The sequence below is a fragment of the Manihot esculenta genome, chromosome 11, assembly GCF_001659605.2.
Source record: "Manihot esculenta cultivar AM560-2 chromosome 11, M.esculenta_v8, whole genome shotgun sequence".
NCBI classification, from domain to species: Eukaryota; Viridiplantae; Streptophyta; class Magnoliopsida; order Malpighiales; family Euphorbiaceae; genus Manihot; species Manihot esculenta.
The window spans coordinates 29,526,809-29,550,281 of NC_035171.2; the positions used below are offsets into that span (position 1 = coordinate 29,526,809).

Consider the following 23,473-nt stretch of genomic DNA (forward strand, 5'->3'; position numbering starts at 1 on the left):
AAAGTTTATTATTTAATTTTTTTATTTTAAAAAATAAATTAAAATATCTATGATATTTAACAAAATTTACTAATTGGTTCTCCATTAATTTTAGCGGTTAAATATTATAAAAAAAAATTAAAATGTTATCGATATAAAAAAATTAATTAATAGACTTTTTATACAAATGAGGGATCAACTAATAAATTTTTTTAAGAATTAAATAGTAAAATACTTAACGGTTAAAATTAATAAAAATATTAAGTTGTAAATTTTTTAAAATATAAGAGATATTTTAATTTTTTTTTAAACTGTGAAATGAATTAATGAATTTTTTCATAATATAAAAATTAAATAATAATTTTAAATATATCCATACAAATTTGTGCAGTTCAATTCCAAGTCGGTGCTTTACAAAAATCAAAATTGAAAATCGATTTCTTAAATTTTTTGAAATTAAAATCAAAACCGAATTTTGATATGGTTCAGACATAGTTTATGTATTTTTTGTTCTAATATCAGCTTTTATTTGGTTTTCACTTTCGGTATAATTCTCAATTTTTATAATAAAATTTAAATTTAATTAAATAATTAAATATTTCAAATATAATATTAATATTATTTATATTAAATTAATAAATTTCACAATTAAATTTTAAAATAATATCAAATATCCATAATATTATATAATATTTTAATTTAAAATATACTCAACATTAAATTAAAAAAAACAACTCTCAATAGAATTTTAAAAATTTTATTATAATATTTTCATAAAAAATAAACTCCAAATAAACAAATTTTTATCATTAAAATTTATTTTTTTAATTTTTAATAATAAAAATACTTAATTTTAAATAAAATTATATATATCTAAAATTATATAGTTTAATTGAATAATATATTATTTTTAAATAATTATAATTATTTTAATTTAATTCTTTATTATTAATATAGATGGTATATAATATAATCTATTTAAATAGAATAAAATATAATTAATAAATTAAATTAATTGAATTATATTTATATAAATTTTTTATAATTAATTAGTGATTAAAATTCCTAATAATTATATATATATACTAATAACAATATATAAGTACATATACACATATATCGATATATATATAATTATTTTAGTAATGTATATTTTATTAATATAATTCTATTAATATTAGTATAGTACATATATAAAATTTATTTAAATAGAACAAACTTTAATTAAATAATTAAATTAATTAAATTATACTATTGTGAATATTTAAAAACTGATCAGTGATTAAAATATAATAATTTTATATTATTATATATATACATAATAATAACAATTATAAATACATATACATATATAATTATTTTAATAATTTATATTTTAATAGTATAATTCTATTAATTTATATATTATATATGTAATTTATTTAAATAGAACATAATCTAATCAATTAACTAAATTAAAATATTTAAAAGTTAAAAAATATTACAATTATATATATATATTTAATTTTATTAAAATTATATGATATATAATTTCTATACTATTAATTTTTTTAATTTTAATTTAATTTAATACAATTTTTTAATTCTATTTAAAATTGAACCGTTACAAACTCAATTTTATATAAAATAAAATTTAAAATTATTAAATTAAAAATTTACATGGAAATTTTTTAAATTATCAATATATATATTAATGAAAATAGTCACAAAATTATTTTATATGAAGTTAAACTGATAAAAAATCATATCCATCTTAAAAAAAAAAATTCTTCAATTGTATCTTATTTAGAGTTCATTTAATTTATACATGCACAAAATTATCATCCAGTGGCCTGGACTCTAACGTCCACAGGAAGATTAATAGAAGTCTTTTCCTGCAACTCTCAAGGACTAACCACGTGCCGTTCTCGAGAAGTAATTATTAAAAAAAGAAAAACTTATTATTTATTCAACAAAATTTTTTTAATACTTTCAAATGTAGGACTATCATTATTTATTTGTTAGAACGGATAAAAATATTTTTAAAAAAAAATTATATTTATTCTAAAATTATCATTAAATAAATTCAAATAATATTAAATTCTCACAAGTGTTAGTGTTTTATTTTAATTTAGGAATAAGTTTAAGGCAAAATATGATGTTTCATATTTTTAGTCTATATTGTATCTCTTCAAGACTGCACTGCATGCTAACTGTATTTTTTAAAAAAATTTTAAGAATTTAATTCGTTCGCATAATAAATCAGAATCGGTATTAAAATCTTAATCGAGCCAAATCGATATCAGATCGGTCAATTTTCTTTTATGCTTGGTTCATTATTATGGAATCGTAATCAAATTTCTTTTAAGGGGTTGATTTGCATATGTAAATTGCAGAATTGAAATTATCATTATTTTGTATTTAAAGAAAATAATCATATATTTTAAATAATGTTTTAATTTAAAATAAATAAAATATGTTGGGGCTAATAATATCACTAACTAAATGGGTTCTAAATTCAAAACTGCCCATAGTTAATGGGCTTTATACTGAAAAGGCTCCAAACCTTTGCTTGTTGAACTTTGAATTGTGGGCCCAATCAATAATAATAATAATTATATTATAGTATTAATATTATATAATTACCGTTTTAAAAATTATTATTATAATTTTTTAGATAGATTTAATAAAATAATAATTTATTAGATAGATAAATCAAAATAATTTAAAAAATTCAAATTAATTTAATTTAAGTTTTATTAATTAAATTACTTATAGAGTATATATAAATTTTAAATTCTTAATCTATTTCTGTTTAAATTCATATAATTATTTTTATTATAATTCAATTTTTTTCAGAAAAAAAAAAAATCGTGGTTCTAATCAATTAAAAGTATAACCTTTCATATTTTCCCTTTCAATTAATGTATTTTATAAAAAATATTAAAATATGTATAATAATATTAATAAAAGTAATATACTTTTAATATACTAAAATAAAGTAAAACTACATAAAATAAAATAAAATAATTTAATCAAATATTAATTAATTTAATTATTATATATAATAAATTTATATATTTTTTTATTATTTTATAATTTATATATAATTTATATTATATATCAAAATGAGAAGAGTAATAAATAATATAATTATTTACATGTGTTATTTTGGTAAAAAAATCTAAAATTCGTTTAATATATAATGGTCTCTCACTCACAAATAAGAAATTTTGTACCAAATCCAATAACAATCTCTACCTTTTTAGTTATATATTAAAAAAAGGTGTACAATTATTTTATCCTTTGCTTTTCAAGAATTATTTTTGACATCTACCCAGTTTATTTCACAGAAGATATTTTTAATTTTTTAAGTTTAAAATATTTTAAAATTAATAAATAAAAAATATTTTCTTGTCACAATAATTAGAGAATTGTGTATATATATATAATTACTAATAAATTATTAAAAGTTTATAATAATATAACTTAATTAATTAAATTCTTTAATTATAATTTATCCTATCTAAACAGATTAGATATATACACTTTTTTTTATTAATAGAATTATATAATAAAATATAAATTATAAAAGTAATTATATATAAATATGTATATAAATGTATTTATAATAATAATTATTAGTTATATATATAATTGTTATATGTTTTAGCCACTAATCAATTATTTTTAAATGATATAATTTAACTAATTTAATTCTTTAAATATAATTTATTTTATTGAGAGTTCTTTTATTTTTATTTTTTTTAAGAATTTGATTATATTATATTTGGTTATTTAGTAGAAAATACTATATAATATGGTAAATATTTAATATTATTTTAATTTTAAAAAATAAAATTTATTAATTTAATATAAATAATAGTAGTATTATATTAAAATTAGTTTACGGAAAACTTAATTAAAAAGTTTTACTTCTTAATGAATTCTTACCATTATAGTGACATAGCTCAGTCTTTATACTTCAAGGATGACTTTTCATATTAAAGATGATTTACTGCTTGTTTTCATGACGTGGCAACATTCTATTCATGCCGGCAGAATTTAGCAATGAAGCTAAGATGCTCCGATTATGGTTCATCCAAACACTATTGATCGAATCAACAACTGGTTATTACATTGACAAACTTAAATTCAAATAATCAATATCCCATTAAATTCCACCTAACTTAACTCCCCTCACATGAGGGAAGTAGAATATTCTACTTTTCTTGCATCTTCTTAATTTACTTACCTCAACTAAATAAGATCTAAGTGTATAAAGTCACATTTGTTATTACAAAATTAAGCTCATTTTTTTAAGGAGTTAAGTCTAGAGTTCGGTGATTTAACTTAATTAGCACAACCTATCCTTCATTTTCCCTTAGCTACAAATGAGAAAGCCTTTTGTTGCAATGGAATTTAGCAGCTGGTAAAGCCTTATAGGGCTTCGGTTGGAAGCAATATCTCTTTATCTTCTACACTTACCTTTTTTTTATGTGCCATTCTAAGAATATACAACACAGAATGCAAAAATATTTTTATATTATATATAAAAATATTTAATATTTGGCTTACCTATAAAATAAAAATAAAAAAGCAAGTGTATTCTTGTTGTTCGGTGATGTATAATTTTACATTTTTGCATATCTTGATTTGAGGTTAGATTCAAAAAAGCAAATGTATTTTTGTTGTTCGGTGATGTATAGTTTTGCGTTTTTGCATGTCTTGGTATGAGGTCATTTGAATCTAAGGTTTAATTTTTTTATGTGTTCTACTTTTGTGTTAATGAGTTGTGTTGTTTCTATTTTGGTTTTCATATAATTTTTATTATGTTTGATTTTTTTTGGATTGAGTCAATGATATCTTGATGTCATAATCTGTTATGACTTATTTTGGACAGTTTTATGGCTACCAAAGAGTAAAAATGTCATGAGCCGATTTTCATATTCGATTGCTGGTCAATCAACAGTGAGGTGTAAAGTCTTATTATTGATTGTGGGTGGTGGTTTGTGGGTGGCGTTTTTTGCAATCTTGTTCTATGTGTTTTTTATTATTTTATTTTGTTGAATATACCTACTTTTCTTTATGGTTGGTGTTTGTTGGATCGTCTTCCCCGGCTTGCTGGACTGTCGTCTTTGACATAGTTACTTTTGATACAAGGTGGTGATGTTTTTCTGAATGTTTCTGTAACAGCCCGGAAATCCGGACCGCTACCGGCACTAGGATCCAGATCGGCGTAAGGCCGCCGGGACCCGTAGCAAGCCTAACATAATCTGTAATCCTGCTTAATCCCATACATGATCAACAGTACTCATAAACCTGTAAACATTTTCATATAACAACCAAGCTCAACCTGTACATAAACATAAACATATCATAAACCTCCACTGGAGCCCTCATCAAATGCTCCAATAGGGTAACTCATCATACATAAGCTTGGTTGAAACATAAACTCATATCTCATATCATAAGGACCATGTACATACAAGTGGGATTAACAATCTGTATTGGTCAAGCACAACTCTATCCTCAATATACAAATTACATAACATAACTTAAAACACTTTTACATTGCATCAATATACAATTGTCATGTCCACAATCTAACTATTACATAACATAACTTCATACTCTGGCTAACCTCCTGGTCTACCCTGTACCTGCACATCTGGGGTTAGGGGAGAGGGGTGAGCTATAAAGCCCAGTGAGCAGAATAGAGAAAACATATATTAAAATATTTCATGCTTCCATGAAATGCAACACATCACAAACATATCACATAAGGATGGTATTGTCACCTATAGTCCTCAACGTAGTCCAATCGTGCCAGGGGCGTAGAATGGGCCTCACTGGTCTTCCTCTTACATACATAACATAACATAACATTCCGATATACCAGGGGCGTAGAATGGGCCTCACTGGTCTTTCTCTTAACATAGTCCAGGGGCGTAGAATGGGCCTCACTGGCAATCCATACCGTATCATCATCATCATATCATACCATAGGAGGACTAGAGGATCATCCAATAGCCAATCCGCATCCACATCATATTATGCAATGCAACATATTCGTGAATACTAATGTAAACAACCTAAAATATATCATGGCATATATGATGCATGAACATGCTCCAAAAAGTTATATTTCATTTATTTAAAAACTTAAGGTTCATTCCACTCACCTCTGGCTGAAGCTCTACAGACTCTGAAGCAGCTATCTCACTGTTGGGGTCCCTGATTTCTCGGGTCCGAACCTACACAGGTGGACTCAAATGAGGGACCGAACATATATAAACATAACTCTAATAAACTCCCCAAAAACCCCCTAAAACATCATGAAAACATCACATAGAAATATGCATGAAGTGGCTGAACAGTGCACTTTCGGCGGCACCTTCGGCGGCCGAAAGTCCTGGACAGAGACGAAACTCAGGTAGGTTCGGCGGCACCTTCGGCGGCCGAAAGTCCCAGACAGAGACGAAAGTCTCTTTTCGGGGGCAACTTCGGCAGCCGAAAGGCCTGCCTCCCCAGCCATGTTCGGCGGCCGAAAGTGCCTTCGACTGCCGAACCTGGTTTCTGCCAAAAGGGCAGAAACTTGGCTCCTTTGTGCATTTTCGCCTCCAAACCCATAAATCATGCATACCACTCAACCAAAACATGCATACAAGCTCCTAGGGGCCTCAAACAAGCATATACCCCAACTACAACAATTCAAACATACTCATAACAAGCTACATTGTTCAAAAATCACATAAAACCTAACATAGCTCAACTAACTTAAACATGCATTTCTACCCCATAAAACTTCTTAAAACTTCTTTAAAACATATGAGGAGTTTAAGATCGGCCCTTACCTCTTGAAGATCGAGGGTTGAGGAGATCTAAACTTGGAGATGGGAGAAGTTCCAACTTTTGGTCTCCAAGCTCCAAAACTCGTTCTAAGCTCAAAGATCTTCAAAACCAAAGTTATAAACTTGTAAAGATCATGGAAAAAGGAAGGAAAAACTCAAGATTGGGGAAAGATGGCGGAATGCTCACCTTGGCCGAAATGGGGAGAAAAAGCTCGCCCATTTTCGGCTAAGGGACCCTTTTATAGGTGGCTGGCCAGGCCACGTTCGGGGGCCGAATGTGCCTCCGCATCCATGCAATGTTCGGCGGCCGAACTTGACTTTCGGCGGCCGAACCTTGACTTCCCTCACTCATGCTTTCGGGGGCCTAACGTGCCTCCAAAACGCATGCATGTTCGGCGGCCGAACTTGCCTTTCGGCGGCCGAACCTGGGTTTTCCTCCAAAGCTATTTTCATGCAAAAACTCATTTTCTTCCATACTTAAAACATTAAAATACATGAAAACATTTTATAAAACATGTTCTTACCCTTCTAGAGATTTCCGACGTTCGAGATCCCACCGGACGGTAGGGATTCCGATACCGGAGTCTAGCCGGGTATTACATTCTCCCCCCCTTAAGAACATTCGTCCCCGAATGTTCCTCGACTAGTACATAGCATAACAAACAACATAACATACATACATATAAAACACATAGGGACTAACCTTAAAAGAGGTGGGGATATTGCTGGAGCATGGACTCCCGTGTCTCCCAAGTACATTCCTCCAAATTGTGGTGGTTCCACATGACTTTCACCATCGGGATTTCCTTGTTTCTCAACTTTCTGATCTGAGTGTCAAGAATCCGCACTGGCTGCTCTACATAGGTGAGATCCTCTTGGATCTCTACATCAGGCTCACTAAGAACCTTGCTCGGATCTGACACGAACTTCCTCAACATAGAAACATGGAAAACCAGATGGATTCTTTCCATAGAGGCAGGCAAGTCTAGCTTGTACGACACATTCCCAATCCTTTGCAGGACTTCAAAGGGTCCGATGTACCGTGGAGCCAGCTTACCTTTCTTCCCGAAGCGAACCACTCCCTTCGTTGGAGACACCTTGAGCAATACCAGATCCCCCTCCTGAAACTCTAACTGTCTCCTGCGGACGTCTGCATAACTTTTCTGTCTGCTTGCAGCTGTCTTGATTCTCTCTCTGATGATGGGTACCATTCTGCTGGTGATCTCAACTAACTCTGGCCCTGCTAAAGCCTTCTCTCCAACTTCCTCCCAGCAAACAGGGGACCTGCACTTCCTTCCATACAAAGCTTCATATGGAGCCATCCCGATGCTAGCATGATGGCTGTTATTGTAGGCAAACTCCACCAAAGGTAGATGCTGCCTCCAAGAACCGCCAAAGTCCAGCACACACATCCTAAGCATATCCTCGATGGTCTGGATGGTCCTTTCTGACTGTCCGTCCGTCTGTGGATGGAAGGCAGTACTGAAATCCAACCTGGTACCCATGGCATCCTGCAGACTCCGCCAAAACCTGGAGGTGAACTGGGGCCCTCTATCTGACACTATAGAAACGGGAACCCCATGCAGTCTGACTATCTCATCTACATATACCTGCGCCAACTTGTCCACAGAATAGCCACTCCTGACAGGGATGAAGTGAGCAGATTTGGTGAGTCTGTCCACAATCACCCATATGGAGTCCAATCTGTTGGACATCGCCGGTAACCCCACTACGAAGTCCATAGCTATATTCTCCCATTTCCACTCTGGAATAGGTAGCGGGTTCAGCATTCCAGCCGGCTTCTGATGTTCCAGCTTCACCCTCTGACATACTTCGCAGGCGGACACAAACTGTGCCACTTCTTTCTTCATCGCTGGCCACCAATAAACCTTCTTTAAATCTTGATACATCTTGGTGGCTCCGGGGTGAACGCTGTATCTTGCATTATGAGCTTCTCTCATAATGTCTCCTTTTAGTCCGATGTCATCTGGTACACATAATCTGTTCCCATAGCGGAGGATCCCCTTACTGTCAAATCTGTACTCGCTATCATTGCCTGACTGAACAGTCCTGGCAATCTTCACTAACTCCGGGTCCTCATGCTGTTTCTGAGCCACCTGCTCCAGAAACACGGGTGTCACTCTCATCTGTGCAATCAAAGCACCTGTACCAGACAACTCTAACTGTAGACCTTCATTCATGAGCTTGTAAAACTCCTTCACCACCGGTCTCCTCTCTGCCGTGATGTGGGATAAACTGCCTAGTGACTTCCGGCTTAGGGCGTCTGCCACAACATTCGCCTTACCCGGATGGTACTGGATTCTGCAATCATAGTCACTGAGCAGTTCTACCCATCTCCTCTGTCTCAAATTCAAATCTCTCTGACTCAAGATGTGCTGCAGGCTCTTATGATCTGTGAAGATCTCACATTTTACCCCATAGAGGTAATGCCTCCACATCTTGAGTGCAAAGATGACTGCTGCCATCTCAAGATCGTGTGTGGGGTAATTCAACTCATGCCTCTTCAGCTGTCTAGAAGCATAAGCGATTACCTTGCCATTCTGTATCAACACACAACCCAAACCTACTCTGGATGCATCACAGAACACTGTGAAGTCCTCATTGCTAGTTGGCAGAGCTAACACTGGTGCTGAAGTCAACCTTTTCTTAAGCTCCTCGAAACTCTCTTCACACTGGTTGGTCCATACGAACCTCTGGTTCTTTCTGGTCAATCTGGTTAGAGGAGCTGCAATCTTTGAGAAGTCCTGAACGAACCTCCTATAATAACCAGCCAAACCCAAGAAGCTTCTGATCTCAGTCACTGTGGTGGGTCTAGGCCAGTTAGTCACAGCCTCCACTTTCTTGGGGTCTACCTCTATTCCATTCTCTGAAACTACATGCCCCAAGAATGAGATGCTCCTCAACCAGAACTCACACTTGGAGAACTTGGCATACAAGCCATGTTCCTTCAAGGTCTGCAGAACTATCCTCAAATGATGGGCATGCTCCTCTGCATTCCTGAAATACACTAAGATATCATCTATGAAGACAATAACAAAGTGGTCCAGGTACTGTCTAAACACTCTGTTCATGAGGTCCATGAATGCTGCAGGGGCGTTAGTTAACCCAAACGGCATCACAAGGAACTCATAGTGCCCATATCTGGTCCTGAAAGCTGTCTTCGGTACGTCCTCTTCCCTTATCCTCAGCTGATGGTACCCTGATCTCAGATCTATCTTGGAGAAACAACCCGCTCCTGCTAGCTGGTCGAATAGATCATCGATCCTTGGCAATGGGTACTTGTTCTTGGTAGTGACTTTGTTCAACTACCTGTAGTCGATACAAAGTCTAAGGGATCCATCCTTCTTTTTCACAAACAGCACTGGAGCACCCCAAGGTGAGGTACTCGGTCGGATGAAGCCCTTATCTACCAGATCTTGCAACTGTTCTTTTAACTCTTTCAACTCAGCTGGGGCCATCCTGTAGGGAGGGATAGAGATCGGTCTCGTTCCAGGCATTAACTCTATCTCGAACTCTATCTCCCTAGCAGGTGGTAAACCTGGAAGCTCGTCTGGGAACACATCTAAAAACTCATTAACCACTGGCACTGCGGCGGGCTCTGTAACCTGACTGTCTAGCTCTCTCACGTGAGCTAGAAAACCCTGACAACCCCTCCTGAGCAGCCTACGAGCTTGTAGGGCCGATATCATACCTCTAGGTGTACCCCTTTTGTCTCCTCTGAAGACGACTTCTGACCCGTCCTGACATCTGAACTTAACTACCTTGTCCCTGCAGTCCAAGGTAGCACCATGGGTAGATAACCAGTCCATCCCTAGAATGACGTCAAAATCAGTCAACTCTAGAACCACAAGGTCGGCGGACATGCATCTTCCCTCCACAAAAACTGGACTACATTGGCAGACTGACTCTGCCACTGACGGGTCACACTTGGGTCCACTGACCCATAGGGGACACTCTAACTCAGAGACCATCAACCCTAACCTCTGCACGGCTCTCGGAGCGATGAAAGAATGAGATGCACCAGGGTCCATCAATGCATACACATCAGAACAACCAATGATGAGATTACCTGCCACCACGGTGTTGGATGTGTTAGCCTCTTGCTGCGTCATTGTGAAGATCCTCGCTGGAGCTGACGGACCTTCACCTCTGAAACCCGCTGAGGAAGAGGCTGTTCCTCTCCCTCTACCTCTGCCACTGGCTTGAGTTAGTGCTGGAGCTACTGGCTGAGCTACACTGCCTGAACCTGTCTGCTGGGGCTGTGCCATAACAGCTGCTCTAGGACAATCCCGAGCCATATGTCCCTCCTGCCCACATCTGAAGCAGGCTCTGGACCCATAGAGGCACACTCCCCTGTGTGGCTTACCACACTTCACACATGCTACATTGTCTGCACCTGAACTCGAGCCACTTCCTAATCCCAGACCTGACTTGATCTTGCTCCAGAACTTGTTCTTCTTCTGCTTCTTGGTGGTACTGCTCCACCTCTTACTGCCTGAGCTTAAGGAAGAAGGATCCTCTTTCCCCCTACCTGGGGTTCTGGAACCGGAAGGCTGTGCTGCTGACTGTTTGACTTTTCCCTCGACGATAGCACTAGCCTCCATTCTCCTAGCCATATCGACTATGGTGTGAAAACTCTCTCTATCTGCTGACTGTACCAAGGAGGAATACCTGGGATGGAGCTTCATGATATACCTCCTTGACTTCTTCTGGTCTGTGCTAAGGTCCTGCCCAGCAAATGGCAGCAACTCCATAAACCTGTCAGTATATTCATCTACACTCATGTCATCAGTCTGCCTCAACTGCTCGAATTCTACTATCTTCAATTCCCTTGAACTATCAGGGAAAGCCCATCCTGCAAACTCATTTGCGAAATCCTCCCATGGAAGACTGTCCACCCTCGGTTTAATGTAGTTCTTGAACCACTCACGGGCCTTCTTGCATTTTAGGGTGAACCCAGCCATCTGAATGGCTCTACTGTCATCCGCCCCTATCTCGTCTGTTATCATTTTGACCCTCTCCAGATACATAAATGGGTCATCACCACTATCATATTGGGGAGCACCCAGCTTCATGTAGTCGGTCATCTTGACCTTGCTCCCTCTGGATGAGCTAGGGTTAGGAGGTTGAGTAACTGGGGCTGCTGGTTCTGCAGGTGGTGGAGGTGGTGCAACATTTTCTGAGGTAGGATTTGCTGGATTTGGATAGTAGGGTGGTGGATACACAGGATACTGTGGGTATGGTGGGTATGGCATCTGTGTGGGGTAAGGGCTAAAACTAGGGTAATCCGATGTACCTCCCATCGAATACCCGGGATTCTGTGAGAAAGGTGGGTAATGAGGTGGCTGAACAAAACCCGAGGCCTGAGTGCCTCCTTGGGACTCTCCCATACCTTCCTCTGGCATACTCATCCCCAAACTGCCATCCCTCCTCTGTTCTACGTCCATATCATCCCCCATATCCTCTGACGCTCCTCCCTGAACTGTCCCTCTGACTGATCTGCTCCTACCCAGATCCAGAGACCTTCTAGGGTCTCTTGCTACTCTGTCCCTGTTGGACCTGCTAGACATTGCCCTAGGCAATGCTGGAGGACGGGCGCTCATGCCCTCATCCTCTGGTGGCACTCCAGTCAATCTTGCTGATCGACGAGTTCCTCTCATCCTGTCTTCTGAAAACAACACATAACACATAGAACATCAGCATCATATGGTTCATGTGGGCACACATGAACCCTCATCACATACATCGCATACATAACATATCATTCATGCACATGCATATAATCATGGCATATCACATCATCTATCAAGACAGGACTCCGCATCCTATCCTAGTGGACATGACCTTTCTTATTGTGCTTGACCTTCTAGAACATCTATGAACCCGACACTCTAGGTCCGATCATATGAACCTAGGGCTCTGATACCATTCTGTAACAGCCCGGAAATCCGGACCGCTACCGGCGCTAGGATCCAGATCGGCGTAAGGCCGCCGGGACCCGTAGCAAGCCTAACATAATCTGTAATCCTGCTTAATCCCATACATGATCAACAGTACTCATAAACCTGTAAACATTTTCATATAACAACCAAGTTCAACCTGTACATAAACATAAACATATCATAAACCTCCACTGGAGCCCTCATCAAATGCTCCAATGGGGTAACTCATCATACATAAGCTTGGTTGAAACATAAACTCATATCTCATATCATAAGGACCATGTACATACAAGTGGGATTAACAATCTGTATTGGTCAAGCACAACTCTATCCTCAATATACAAATTACATAACATAACTTAAAACACTTTTACATTGCATCAATATACAATTGTCATGTCCACAATCTAACTATTACATAACATAACTTCATACTCTGGCTAACCTCCTGGTCTACCCTGTACCTGCACATCTGGGGTTAGGGGAGAGGGGTGAGCTATAAAGCCCAGTGAGCAGAATAGAGAAAACATATATTAAAATATTTCATGCTTCCATGAAATGCAACACATCACAAACATATCACATAAGGATGGTATTGTCACCTATAGTCCTCAACGTAGTCCAATCGTGCCAGGGGCGTAGAATGGGCCTCACTGGTCTTCCTCTTACATACATAACATAACATAACATTCCGATATGCCAGGGGCGTAGAATGGGCCTCACTGGTCTTTCTCTTAACATAGTCCAGGGGCGTAGAATGGGCCTCACTGGCAATCCATACCGTATCATCATCATCATATCATACCATAGGAGGACTAGAGGATCATCCAATAGCCAATCCGCATCCACATCATATTATGCAATGCAACATATTCGTGAATACTAATGTAAACAACCTAAAATATATCATGGCATATATGATGCATGAACATGCTCCAAAAAGTTATATTTCATTTATTTAAAAACTTAAGGTTCATTCCACTCACCTCTGGCTGAAGCTCTACAGACTCTGAAGCAGCTATCTCACTGTTGGGGTCCCTGATTTCTCGGGTCCGAACCTACACAGGTGGACTCAAATGAGGGACCGAACATATATAAACATAACTCTAATAAACTCCCCAAAAACCCCCTAAAACATCATGAAAACATCACATAGAAATATGCATGAAGTGGCTGAACAGTGCACTTTCGGCGGCACCTTCGGCGGCCGAAAGTCCTGGACAGAGACGAAACTCAGGTAGGTTCGGCGGCACCTTCGGCGGCCGAAAGTCCCAGACAGAGACGAAAGTCTCTTTTCGGGGGCAACTTCGGCAGCCGAAAGGCCTGCCTCCCCAGCCATGTTCGGCGGCCGAAAGTGCCTTCGACTGCCGAACCTGGTTTCTGTCAAAAGGGCAGAAACTTGGCTCCTTTGTGCATTTTCGCCTCCAAACCCATAAATCATGCATACCACTCAACCAAAACATGCATACAAGCTCCTAGGGGCCTCAAACAAGCATATACCCCAACTACAACAATTCAAACATACTCATAACAAGCTACATTGTTCAAAAATCACATAAAACCTAACATAGCTCAACTAACTTAAACATGCATTTCTACCCCATAAAACTTCTTAAAACTTCTTTAAAACATATGAGGAGTTTAAGATCGGCCCTTACCTCTTGAAGATCGAGGGTTGAGGAGATCTAAACTTGGAGATGGGAGAAGTTCCAACTTTTGGTCTCCAAGCTCCAAAACTCGTTCTAAGCTCAAAGATCTTCAAAACCAAAGTTATAAACTTGTAAAGATCATGGAAAAAGGAAGGAAAAACTCAAGATTGGGGAAAGATGGCGGAATGCTCACCTTGGCCGAAATGGGGAGAAAAAGCTCGCCCATTTTCGGCTAAGGGACCCTTTTATAGGTGGCTGGCCAGGCCACGTTCGGGGGCCGAATGTGCCTCCGCATCCATGCAATGTTCGGCGGCCGAACTTGACTTTCGGCGGCCGAACCTTGACTTCCCTCACTCATGCTTTCGGGGGCCTAACGTGCCTCCAAAACGCATGCATGTTCGGCGGCCGAACTTGCCTTTCGGCGGCCGAACCTGGGTTTTCCTCCAAAGCTATTTTCATGCAAAAACTCATTTTCTTCCATACTTAAAACATTAAAATACATGAAAACATTTTAGAAAACATTTTATAAAACATGTTCTTACCCTTCTAGAGATTTCCGACGTTCGAGATCCCACCGGACGGTAGGGATTCCGATACCGGAGTCTAGCCGGGTATTACAGTTTCAGATGCTTCTCTTGATTTAGGACTTGATTTGGGTGGATTGTGATTTTTAGGTTGAGTTTTTTTTATTGGATTCTCCTTTATAAAACTGAGATATATTTTATTTTTTTTTTATTTTATTTTTTTATATTGTATCTCACTTAACCTTTTAATGCAATATATATATTTTTTTATCGTTGGTATTTGATGGATCATCGTCCTCGACTAGATGGACTGTTTTCTTAAACATAGTTATTTTTTGCAGTGCTAATGGGCGGTAGTGACAGTAGTGATTTTTTCTAAATATTTCAGATGTTTTTTGATTTAGATCTTGATTTAGGTGAGTTGTGATTTATAGGTTAAATTTTTTTTGAATTGAATTTTCCTCTTATAAAATTGAGATATATTTTAATTTTATTTTTTTTTATTTTTTTATTGTATATCTTTCAATGCAATACATTAATTGCATAAAAAATATTTATTTTAAAATGGTATATTAATACTAATAATTAAATTAATATAAATATTTGAATTCAATATTTTTTTTTTCAAAAAAATAGAACTTATGTGATGAAGTTCATTGGTGGATTAATAAATATAAGAAAGAAAGGTTGATATGTTGACTTTTTATGAAAGTGGCGATATTTAAAAAATATATATATATGTTTTTTAGAAAAGGGATAGAAAAAAAAATTGTTAAAAAGTGAGGTGAATTTGTCCACCTCAATAATAAGTTGCCTATGCAATAAAATTAGCTAAGCGTTAAACGAGCGGTAATGTTCATCAAGATGATGCATTGACTTGTGATATCATGATGAAGAAATAATAATACTGATAATAATAATAGAGGTGGATTATGCAAACGTTTTTCTCAAGTGGAAAGCTTAATAAAAAGTTGTGGTAACTTTATTATATGCATAAATTCATCCATTCATTCCCAAATTTCTCATTTTTAACACATGATGGGCTCCCACTGCCATTTCAACTTGTGCACTTCTAATGCTCAACCTCCACATTTTGGTTGTTCACTTGTTGGCTCTTGCTGAGTATTGAAAATTTTCTTTCTATCCTATCCTATTCAACTATTTTTCTTTTTAAAAGGATTTATTTTAATTTAATTCATGTTGGTAAAATCTAGCAACAAAATTAAAAAGGCATCTGAATAAATTTAAAAGATCTCATATTTTATTCTTTTAATTTTTAATTTTTGGTGTAAAAAAATTAAAAAAAAAAAAACACTAAGAAGTGCTCTCATTTTGGTTTTGTTGCTCTGGAGTTTGGTAACTAGCAAAGCCTTGCAGGCTTCAGTTGGAAGCAGCATCTCTCTTCATCTTCTCTACTCATCTCTTCTCGCTTACCCTTTTAAGAATATACAGCCAATTGTGCGAAGATATTTTTATATTATATATAAAAATACCCAATTTTTAATTTACCCATAAAACAAAAATAAAAATAAAAAAGCAAGTGTTTCCCACCCATCCCTGGGAGGCGAGTGGAGAAGGAATATTCATAAATATTATATATAAATTAAAAAAAAAATAAAAACAAAAATTGATTACTGTCATTGCATCCACATCATTAGCATCATTTATCATCAAAAACAAATATTCAACAGCTCCTTCTTTCACACTCATCACTCTCTGCTAGCTCTCACCATTCACTCTCTCTCTCTCTCTCTCTCTCTCTCTCTCTCTCTCTCTCTGCTAGAGCCACCACTGCTTGCAGAGAAAAGAAAGAGGAAATAAAAATGGTGGCACCGATGAAAAAATTCTCCATTTTTAATTCCCATTTTACCCCTATCACATTCACTTATTTACTACTACTGTCCTTCTCCTCCTCCACCACTCCCATTCTTGCCATCAACATCACCACCCTCCTCTCTTCCTACCCTGACTACTCCTCCTTCACTGCTCTTCTTTCTTCTTCTTCTTTCTTAGCTGATGATCTCACTCACCGCTCTTCTCTTACTCTTTTAGCTGTACCCAATTCATATCTCTCCGCCACCGTCGACTTCACGCGCCATCTCTCTCCTTTTTCCCTTGCCGACCTCCTTCGCTATCATGTCCTTTTACAGTACTTCTCCTGGTCTGACCTCCATCAGATCCCTACCTCTGGTCTCCTTGTTACCACTCTCTTTCAAACCACTGGACGCGCCTCCTCTAATTCCGGCACCGTTAACATTACCCGGAATCCCATCACCAACACCGTCACTATTAACTCTCCATCCCCTTACTCTGGTTCAAACGCAACCGTTTTGTCTCTGGTTAAAACGCTCCCGTATAACATCTCTATCCTTTCTGTGAATTCACTTTTAGTCCCTGATGGGTTCAATCTCATGGCATCGGAGACTCGGCCGCCATTAGGCCTGAATATAACGAAAGCTCTTATAGATGGGCATAATTTTTTTGTGGCGGCATCGATGCTATTGGCTTCTGGAGTGGTGGATGAATTTGAAGCTGATGAAAGAGGCGCCGGAATTACTCTCTTTGTCCCAACTGACTCCGCTTTTGCAGATCTGCCGGCAACCGTCAGCTTACAGTCACTGCCAGCTGAGAGAAAAGCTGTTGTCTTGAAGTTTCATGTCTTGCATTCTTATTACCCGCTAGGTTCGCTTGAGTCGATTGTGAACCCAGTCCAGCCAACATTGGCCACGGAAGCCACCGGTGCCGGTAGATACACTCTGAATATCTCGAGGGTTAATGGATCGGTGGCAATCGATACAGGGATAGTACAGGCATCGGTGACGCAAACGGTTTTCGATCAGAACCCAGTTGCGATATTTGGGGTGTCGAAAGTGTTGTTGCCGAAGGAGATTTTTGGGAAGAATCCGATGATGACGAGTAAGCCGGGAAATACCGTGATGGGCACCGCTCAGCCACCGGATATTTCTCTATCACCAGAGAGTTCTCCCGGATCCAATGGGCAGCCTTCTCATCTGTCATCACCGCCAGGTTTTAGAGAAGAAGTAAACTCTGGAGGCAGAGCTGAAGCTGCCATTGATGGATTACAGAGCCTGATTTTTGCTGTGTTTTGTACAGGATTGTATTTAGCGGTATGAGCTTTTTATTTTTTATTTATTTTTTTGCTGATAATTAATGATTTTCTTTTTCCTATTTGTACACGGCGATTGAACTTGGCTGAAAAAGCAGCCAATTTTCTTTTCGTTTTTTTTTTTTAATTTTCCTTTTTTTATTTTTGGAACTCTAGAGAGAGATGTCTAATTGTTAATTTAATTATGTCAATGTTTCAATAATTTATATATAAAAAAAGCACTTTATTTTTCTAGCATTATGGATTGAGGGAGGAAATTGTCTCTGTTTCTTTGCTCTCTGTTGATCTCTTCCCTTTATGGGTTTCTGATTGTAATGAAGCAAAAGTTGAAACCTAGAGTTGAAGCATGGAATTGGAAATTAGGGATTTAAAAATTTAGATTCCCATGAAATTCATGACACCCAGTTTGGCTTCTTGTTGTGTTGTGAAAAAGTGATTCTTTTTCCTGGAAAATCCTGAATTCTCTGTAGTTTTTTCAGAACCACAAAATCCTTATTTCTCAATTCTGATGCTGAGATTTTGGCTTTTGGCCCTGCCTGTGACTCCCCTGGAGCAGCCTGCTAGGAAAAAGAAAATGTTGGCTTGTAGCTTTTCCACTACATTGCACAAATCTACTTTGTTACCAAACTAACTTAACTATTACCCAAATTACTGAATTTATGATTGGATTTTTGGGTTTCGTCCATAAAAATGAATTTGGATTTTTGGGTTTCATCCATAATTATTGAATGTATGATAACTTAGAGGTAGAATGGTAATAATATTATTTTAATAGGAGATAAATAAGGGGGAAGATGATGGATGAGAGAATAATAAAATAGGAATTTAGGGCCCATAATTAAAGGTGAACTGTGTACGGGCAGATCTAGAGTAACCAATGCCATTGGATGAGGGGAATCTACAGGAGCAGTTCTAAGATGCCCTTTCTGTCAATTGTGTGTTGTTGGATGCTAGTCTGGCTTTTGATGGATCTATGATCAAACCCCAAAAGCCAATAAAGTTAAGTAAAAAGCCTGATTATGCGATCATCAACATCCTTCTGCACACCCGTAAGTTCTTTCTCATCAATTCTAATTTACAGACAACTTTTTAAAGCGTAATGGAATTGCTGTTCAGTCCAACGATAAATAAATTAGTGAATTTTGAAGTGATTATGGAAAATTTGTTCTAATTTTAATGAAAAGACTAATTTGTTAACACAAGTAAAATATGCAAATTTGATGGATGTTCTGCTCTGTAGTTTCAGTATGTTCAATTGGTATTGGTCTCATGTTTCGCAAGTGTGCAGCTCACTGTTTAGCTGCTCTTGGTGGGGAAGGGACGGAGGAACTTATCGTATGAAAAGGAAGCTTAAAATCCAAATTCGACAGCCAATTATCGCATGAAAAGAAAGCTTAAAATCCAAATCCATGGCATCCAGAGAAGCATGCATAGAGGAAGGGACGCGGTAGAGCCCACGGCTATATAAAGTCTATGAAAGTCTTTATCGTTGGATATAACAATGCAACCCGAGTTGCTAGTGTCAGCATTAATAAACTTTCTGATGAGTGAGATCAAGAACCCACATAAAGAAATTACAAAACATCGGAGAAACCAGACACCAAAATCACTCACAAATTGGGATCTATCACCCAAAGGCGACAGAGCCCCATCAGCAAAAGGACACGACCAATCGTTCGCTCGCTCTTCCTCTGTTTTGGCTAGCTTTTTAGTTCACCACTACAAACAATCCACATTAATAAATAAGTCTAATAATAGAAGAAGTTATATAGTTAAATAAGAGGGATTGAAGCTTAATCTTTGGAGAAATATTGTTAGGTTGGAGAAAAATGAGAGTGAAAAAAAAAAAATAGAGATGTGAGGAAATTGTTTTGTCATTAGGCCAAAAAACAGAAGCAGTTTTGATCCATTGGCTACAGCACAAGGGCTTCCAATTGTCAAAACAAGTGAGGTTCACTTTGTACTAGCATTGTGTCATTCTGGGCACATAACCATATTCCAGCCCACAACCACATTTGGGCTCAAGAGATATTCCTAAACATGAACAATTAGATTATAATTTTTCTTAATCACATAATTTATTTTATAAAAAATAAATAAAATTTTACAAAATTAACCATAATTTTATTTCACTTGAAAATAAAAATTCAAAAGCCATAAGTCTCATGTATTAAAGATTGGATGGTGAAGTTGGACATTTTCAAATTTAGGCAGCATGGCAAACAAAATTTTGGTTTTACTTTGTGGCAATAGACCAACCTAATTATCACTCCAAAAATTATTTTTTTATAGTTGATTTTAATCGAAATTCAACTCAAAAAGTCTCAATTTTGAATATTAAAATAAAGTGGATTAATTAAATACTCTTCAAATTTAATTAATGCCCCACACCTCCCCTTTTCTAGGCCTATTAATCAATATATTACTAAAATGTTATTAGATGAAATGAGATTGTTGAATTTATATCTTCCAGATGCCAGAGTTTTTCAATTTTTGTTAATTTAATTTTTTGGGTTAAAATTTTAGTTAATTAAGTCAATCAAACCATATAAAATTTTAATTAAATTATGAAATTAACACTTAATTTTATAAATTTATTCAAAATGTATGCAAATCGAAATAAGTTATAAATCATTTCAGACATAGGTTTGGTCAAAATTTATTTCATTGATAAGAATTCATTGCATTGAATAGGGTTTGACATTTTTACATCCCTTGGAAGAATCTTATTTTGCATAATCAAAGAAACAGATCAAATCTTCAAAACTGTCTAACCTAATAAAAAAAATTGGATAATTTTTTTAAATTAAAAAAAATTGATTTTTTTTTTATTTATATAAATGAAGAAATATTAGGAACAAGATGTGGATGGGAAAATAATAGAATAGTGGGTTAGTGGGCATTATAATGGTGGTGGTGGTGATGAAAATGACCATGGTGGCTAAATTTAGATTCCTCTTAGTTAAACCATTGGGATTGTGTTTGTATAGTGGGTGACATTCTCTTTTATAAAAATATCTTCTCTTTATTTTATTTTATTTTTTAAAAAAAATCCCACTAACACATTATTATTTTACTTGCAAATTAAGTTTTCTATCCTTCATTTGTCAATAAATTCAACATTCTGTTTGTTGTTTTGAATTTACTTATGCAAAATTAATTTTATTTAGTTGTGTAACCAGAATTTATGTGTAAAAGTCAAAAGCTAGAATAAGTCTAGAGTCTAATTTAATAGGTTTTAAACTTAATTTTGTCCTGATAGTGACTATTTTGATATTGTTGAAATTAAATCCATCATTCTGTAAATTTATTATAATTGTTTAGAGTTTATAAAAAACTAAAAAATAAAATGACGGTGGTGTATATTCACAACAGTTACTCTAATACTCAAATTAATATGTATATATTAAGAATATATAATGAAATTATAGATATAAATGAATATAATATTTTTTAAAATTATATGATTTGATATCCTAAATTTTATTCTATAGCTAATTTATTAATTTAACTTTTGGTAAAGATATTTTTATATATATGATGTCATATAATAATTACTCAAAATAAATCATGAATTATCACCATAAAATTAGACTATGTGACAATGGTCTAGTAAGTTAATACACGGTCTCATCTATAAAAAGGAAGACCCGTATATCGTATACACTAAATTTTTTATTAAAACTCATCCTCTCTTGAACAGAACGAGACTTTTACGAAAAATTACTGTTATCGAATATAATCTCGTAGATTTTTATTACACCTATAATTGTGGAGCCTCTTATCCATTAGTCAGTACTAGATGAATTTCTAAGAATTTGATAACCAACTCTATTTTCTTACAATATATAAATCAATATATACAGAAATCGAAATATATATTTTTATATAACTATTCTAAATTTTAAATAATTTATTATATTTTTTTATTTTAAAAATTTATTAATTTAAACGGTAAAATAATTTCATATGTTAATTAAATATTCTATTTTATTATATATATATATATATATATATATATATATATATATATATATATTAATTAGAAATTAAGGATTGGTAGAGTTAAAAAGGGGACCCCTCTAATTTAATTTTGATACAATTATTGTGATTGTAAGGTTATATCAAAATTTATCTTGAATTATTATTAAAAATTAAATAAATTTAAATAAGACAAAATATATTGAACAGGATGGAGTTTACCAAATTATCGTTGAAGTAAATTTACCCTTTTACCCTTTGAATAATTGTAGAAGTAGAATATTGCAAGGCTGCTATATAGGGGTGCATTTGAGGACTAGGAAGAGTTGAAAAAATTGAGAAATTCCATGGGTGAGGTGGAATAATTGGATAAAAAAAATTGATAGGCGACAAAGCTAAGCTTCTAAACAAAGTGGACACCTTTAATAAGTCAACAAAGTTGTATGCTGTCACCGCAGCCAATGGTCCACGTACCCAAACCCTAAAGTTTAATACTTTTACCAAGGTTAAATAAAATGTAATTCTTTTTTTTTTTTTAAAAAAATTTAGTAATATTAATTACTATGATGATATTATTTAAATATTAATTAAAAAATGAAATGGGATCAAAGTCGGGATTTAATGATCCAAAGCAAGACTGTTTTAATTCTTCAACTTGGTGGGTCAATGCCAAATCATGATTCATGAATAATAAATAAATTAATTAATTAATTAATTTATGTTGATTAAATGGTTGATCAGTAATGCATGGATGTTATTGAAAGTAAGAGTCCAAGATTGTGAAATCTGAAATCTTCTCTTGGTCGGTTGGAGCAGCCCCAACCTTCCTTTTGTTTATTTCCATCATTTTCTCCAACCTATATTGCATGTTTGACTTCTATACACTTCTAGTGATATACACTCGCTCGTTACTTTTAATATGTTATTCAAGATTTTTATACCGACTTAAATCATTTAAAATAAAATAATATTTATTAAATATCGGTAGAAACTCTAATACTATATACTACTTAAGTTAAATCGATATAAAATTCAATAATTTATAAAAAATTTAATCAGTCAAAAACTCTAATACTCAATGTTGAGTTAGATCTATTTTATTTTAAAAGTTAGCTCAATAGAAAAGTGTGTTTAAAAATTTTATAAAATATATAATATGCTTATTTCAAAATAATATCTACTTTTAAAATTATCTCATCATCGTAATTTTAATGATAACTATGACTAATGTAACTTGAAATGAAAAAGAAAATAATTTTAGATGTATATCGTGGAAGTTTATGATGAGTTCCATTTAGTAATAGTAGTAATATTTTGCATTTTATTAAGGGCAAAGAAAGTGTCTAATAAATAATATAAGATGATATGCAATTCAAAAAGAGATAGGATTTTGGTATGAGTGAGTAAATTTAGTTTG

The 23,473-nt window shown here is 34.9% G+C and overlaps 1 protein-coding gene across 1 annotated transcript; it reads left to right on the forward strand.

The window, feature by feature from the left end:
* Positions 1-16,614: 16,614 nt before the first annotated feature.
* Positions 16,615-18,312, forward strand: LOC110627193 (fasciclin-like arabinogalactan protein 4). Its single transcript, XM_021773464.2, has one exon. It carries the CDS (start codon positions 16,772-16,774, stop codon positions 18,080-18,082), a length of 1,311 nt encoding a protein of 436 aa, XP_021629156.1. The 5' UTR covers positions 16,615-16,771; the 3' UTR covers positions 18,083-18,312.
* Positions 18,313-23,473: the final 5,161 nt, after the last annotated feature.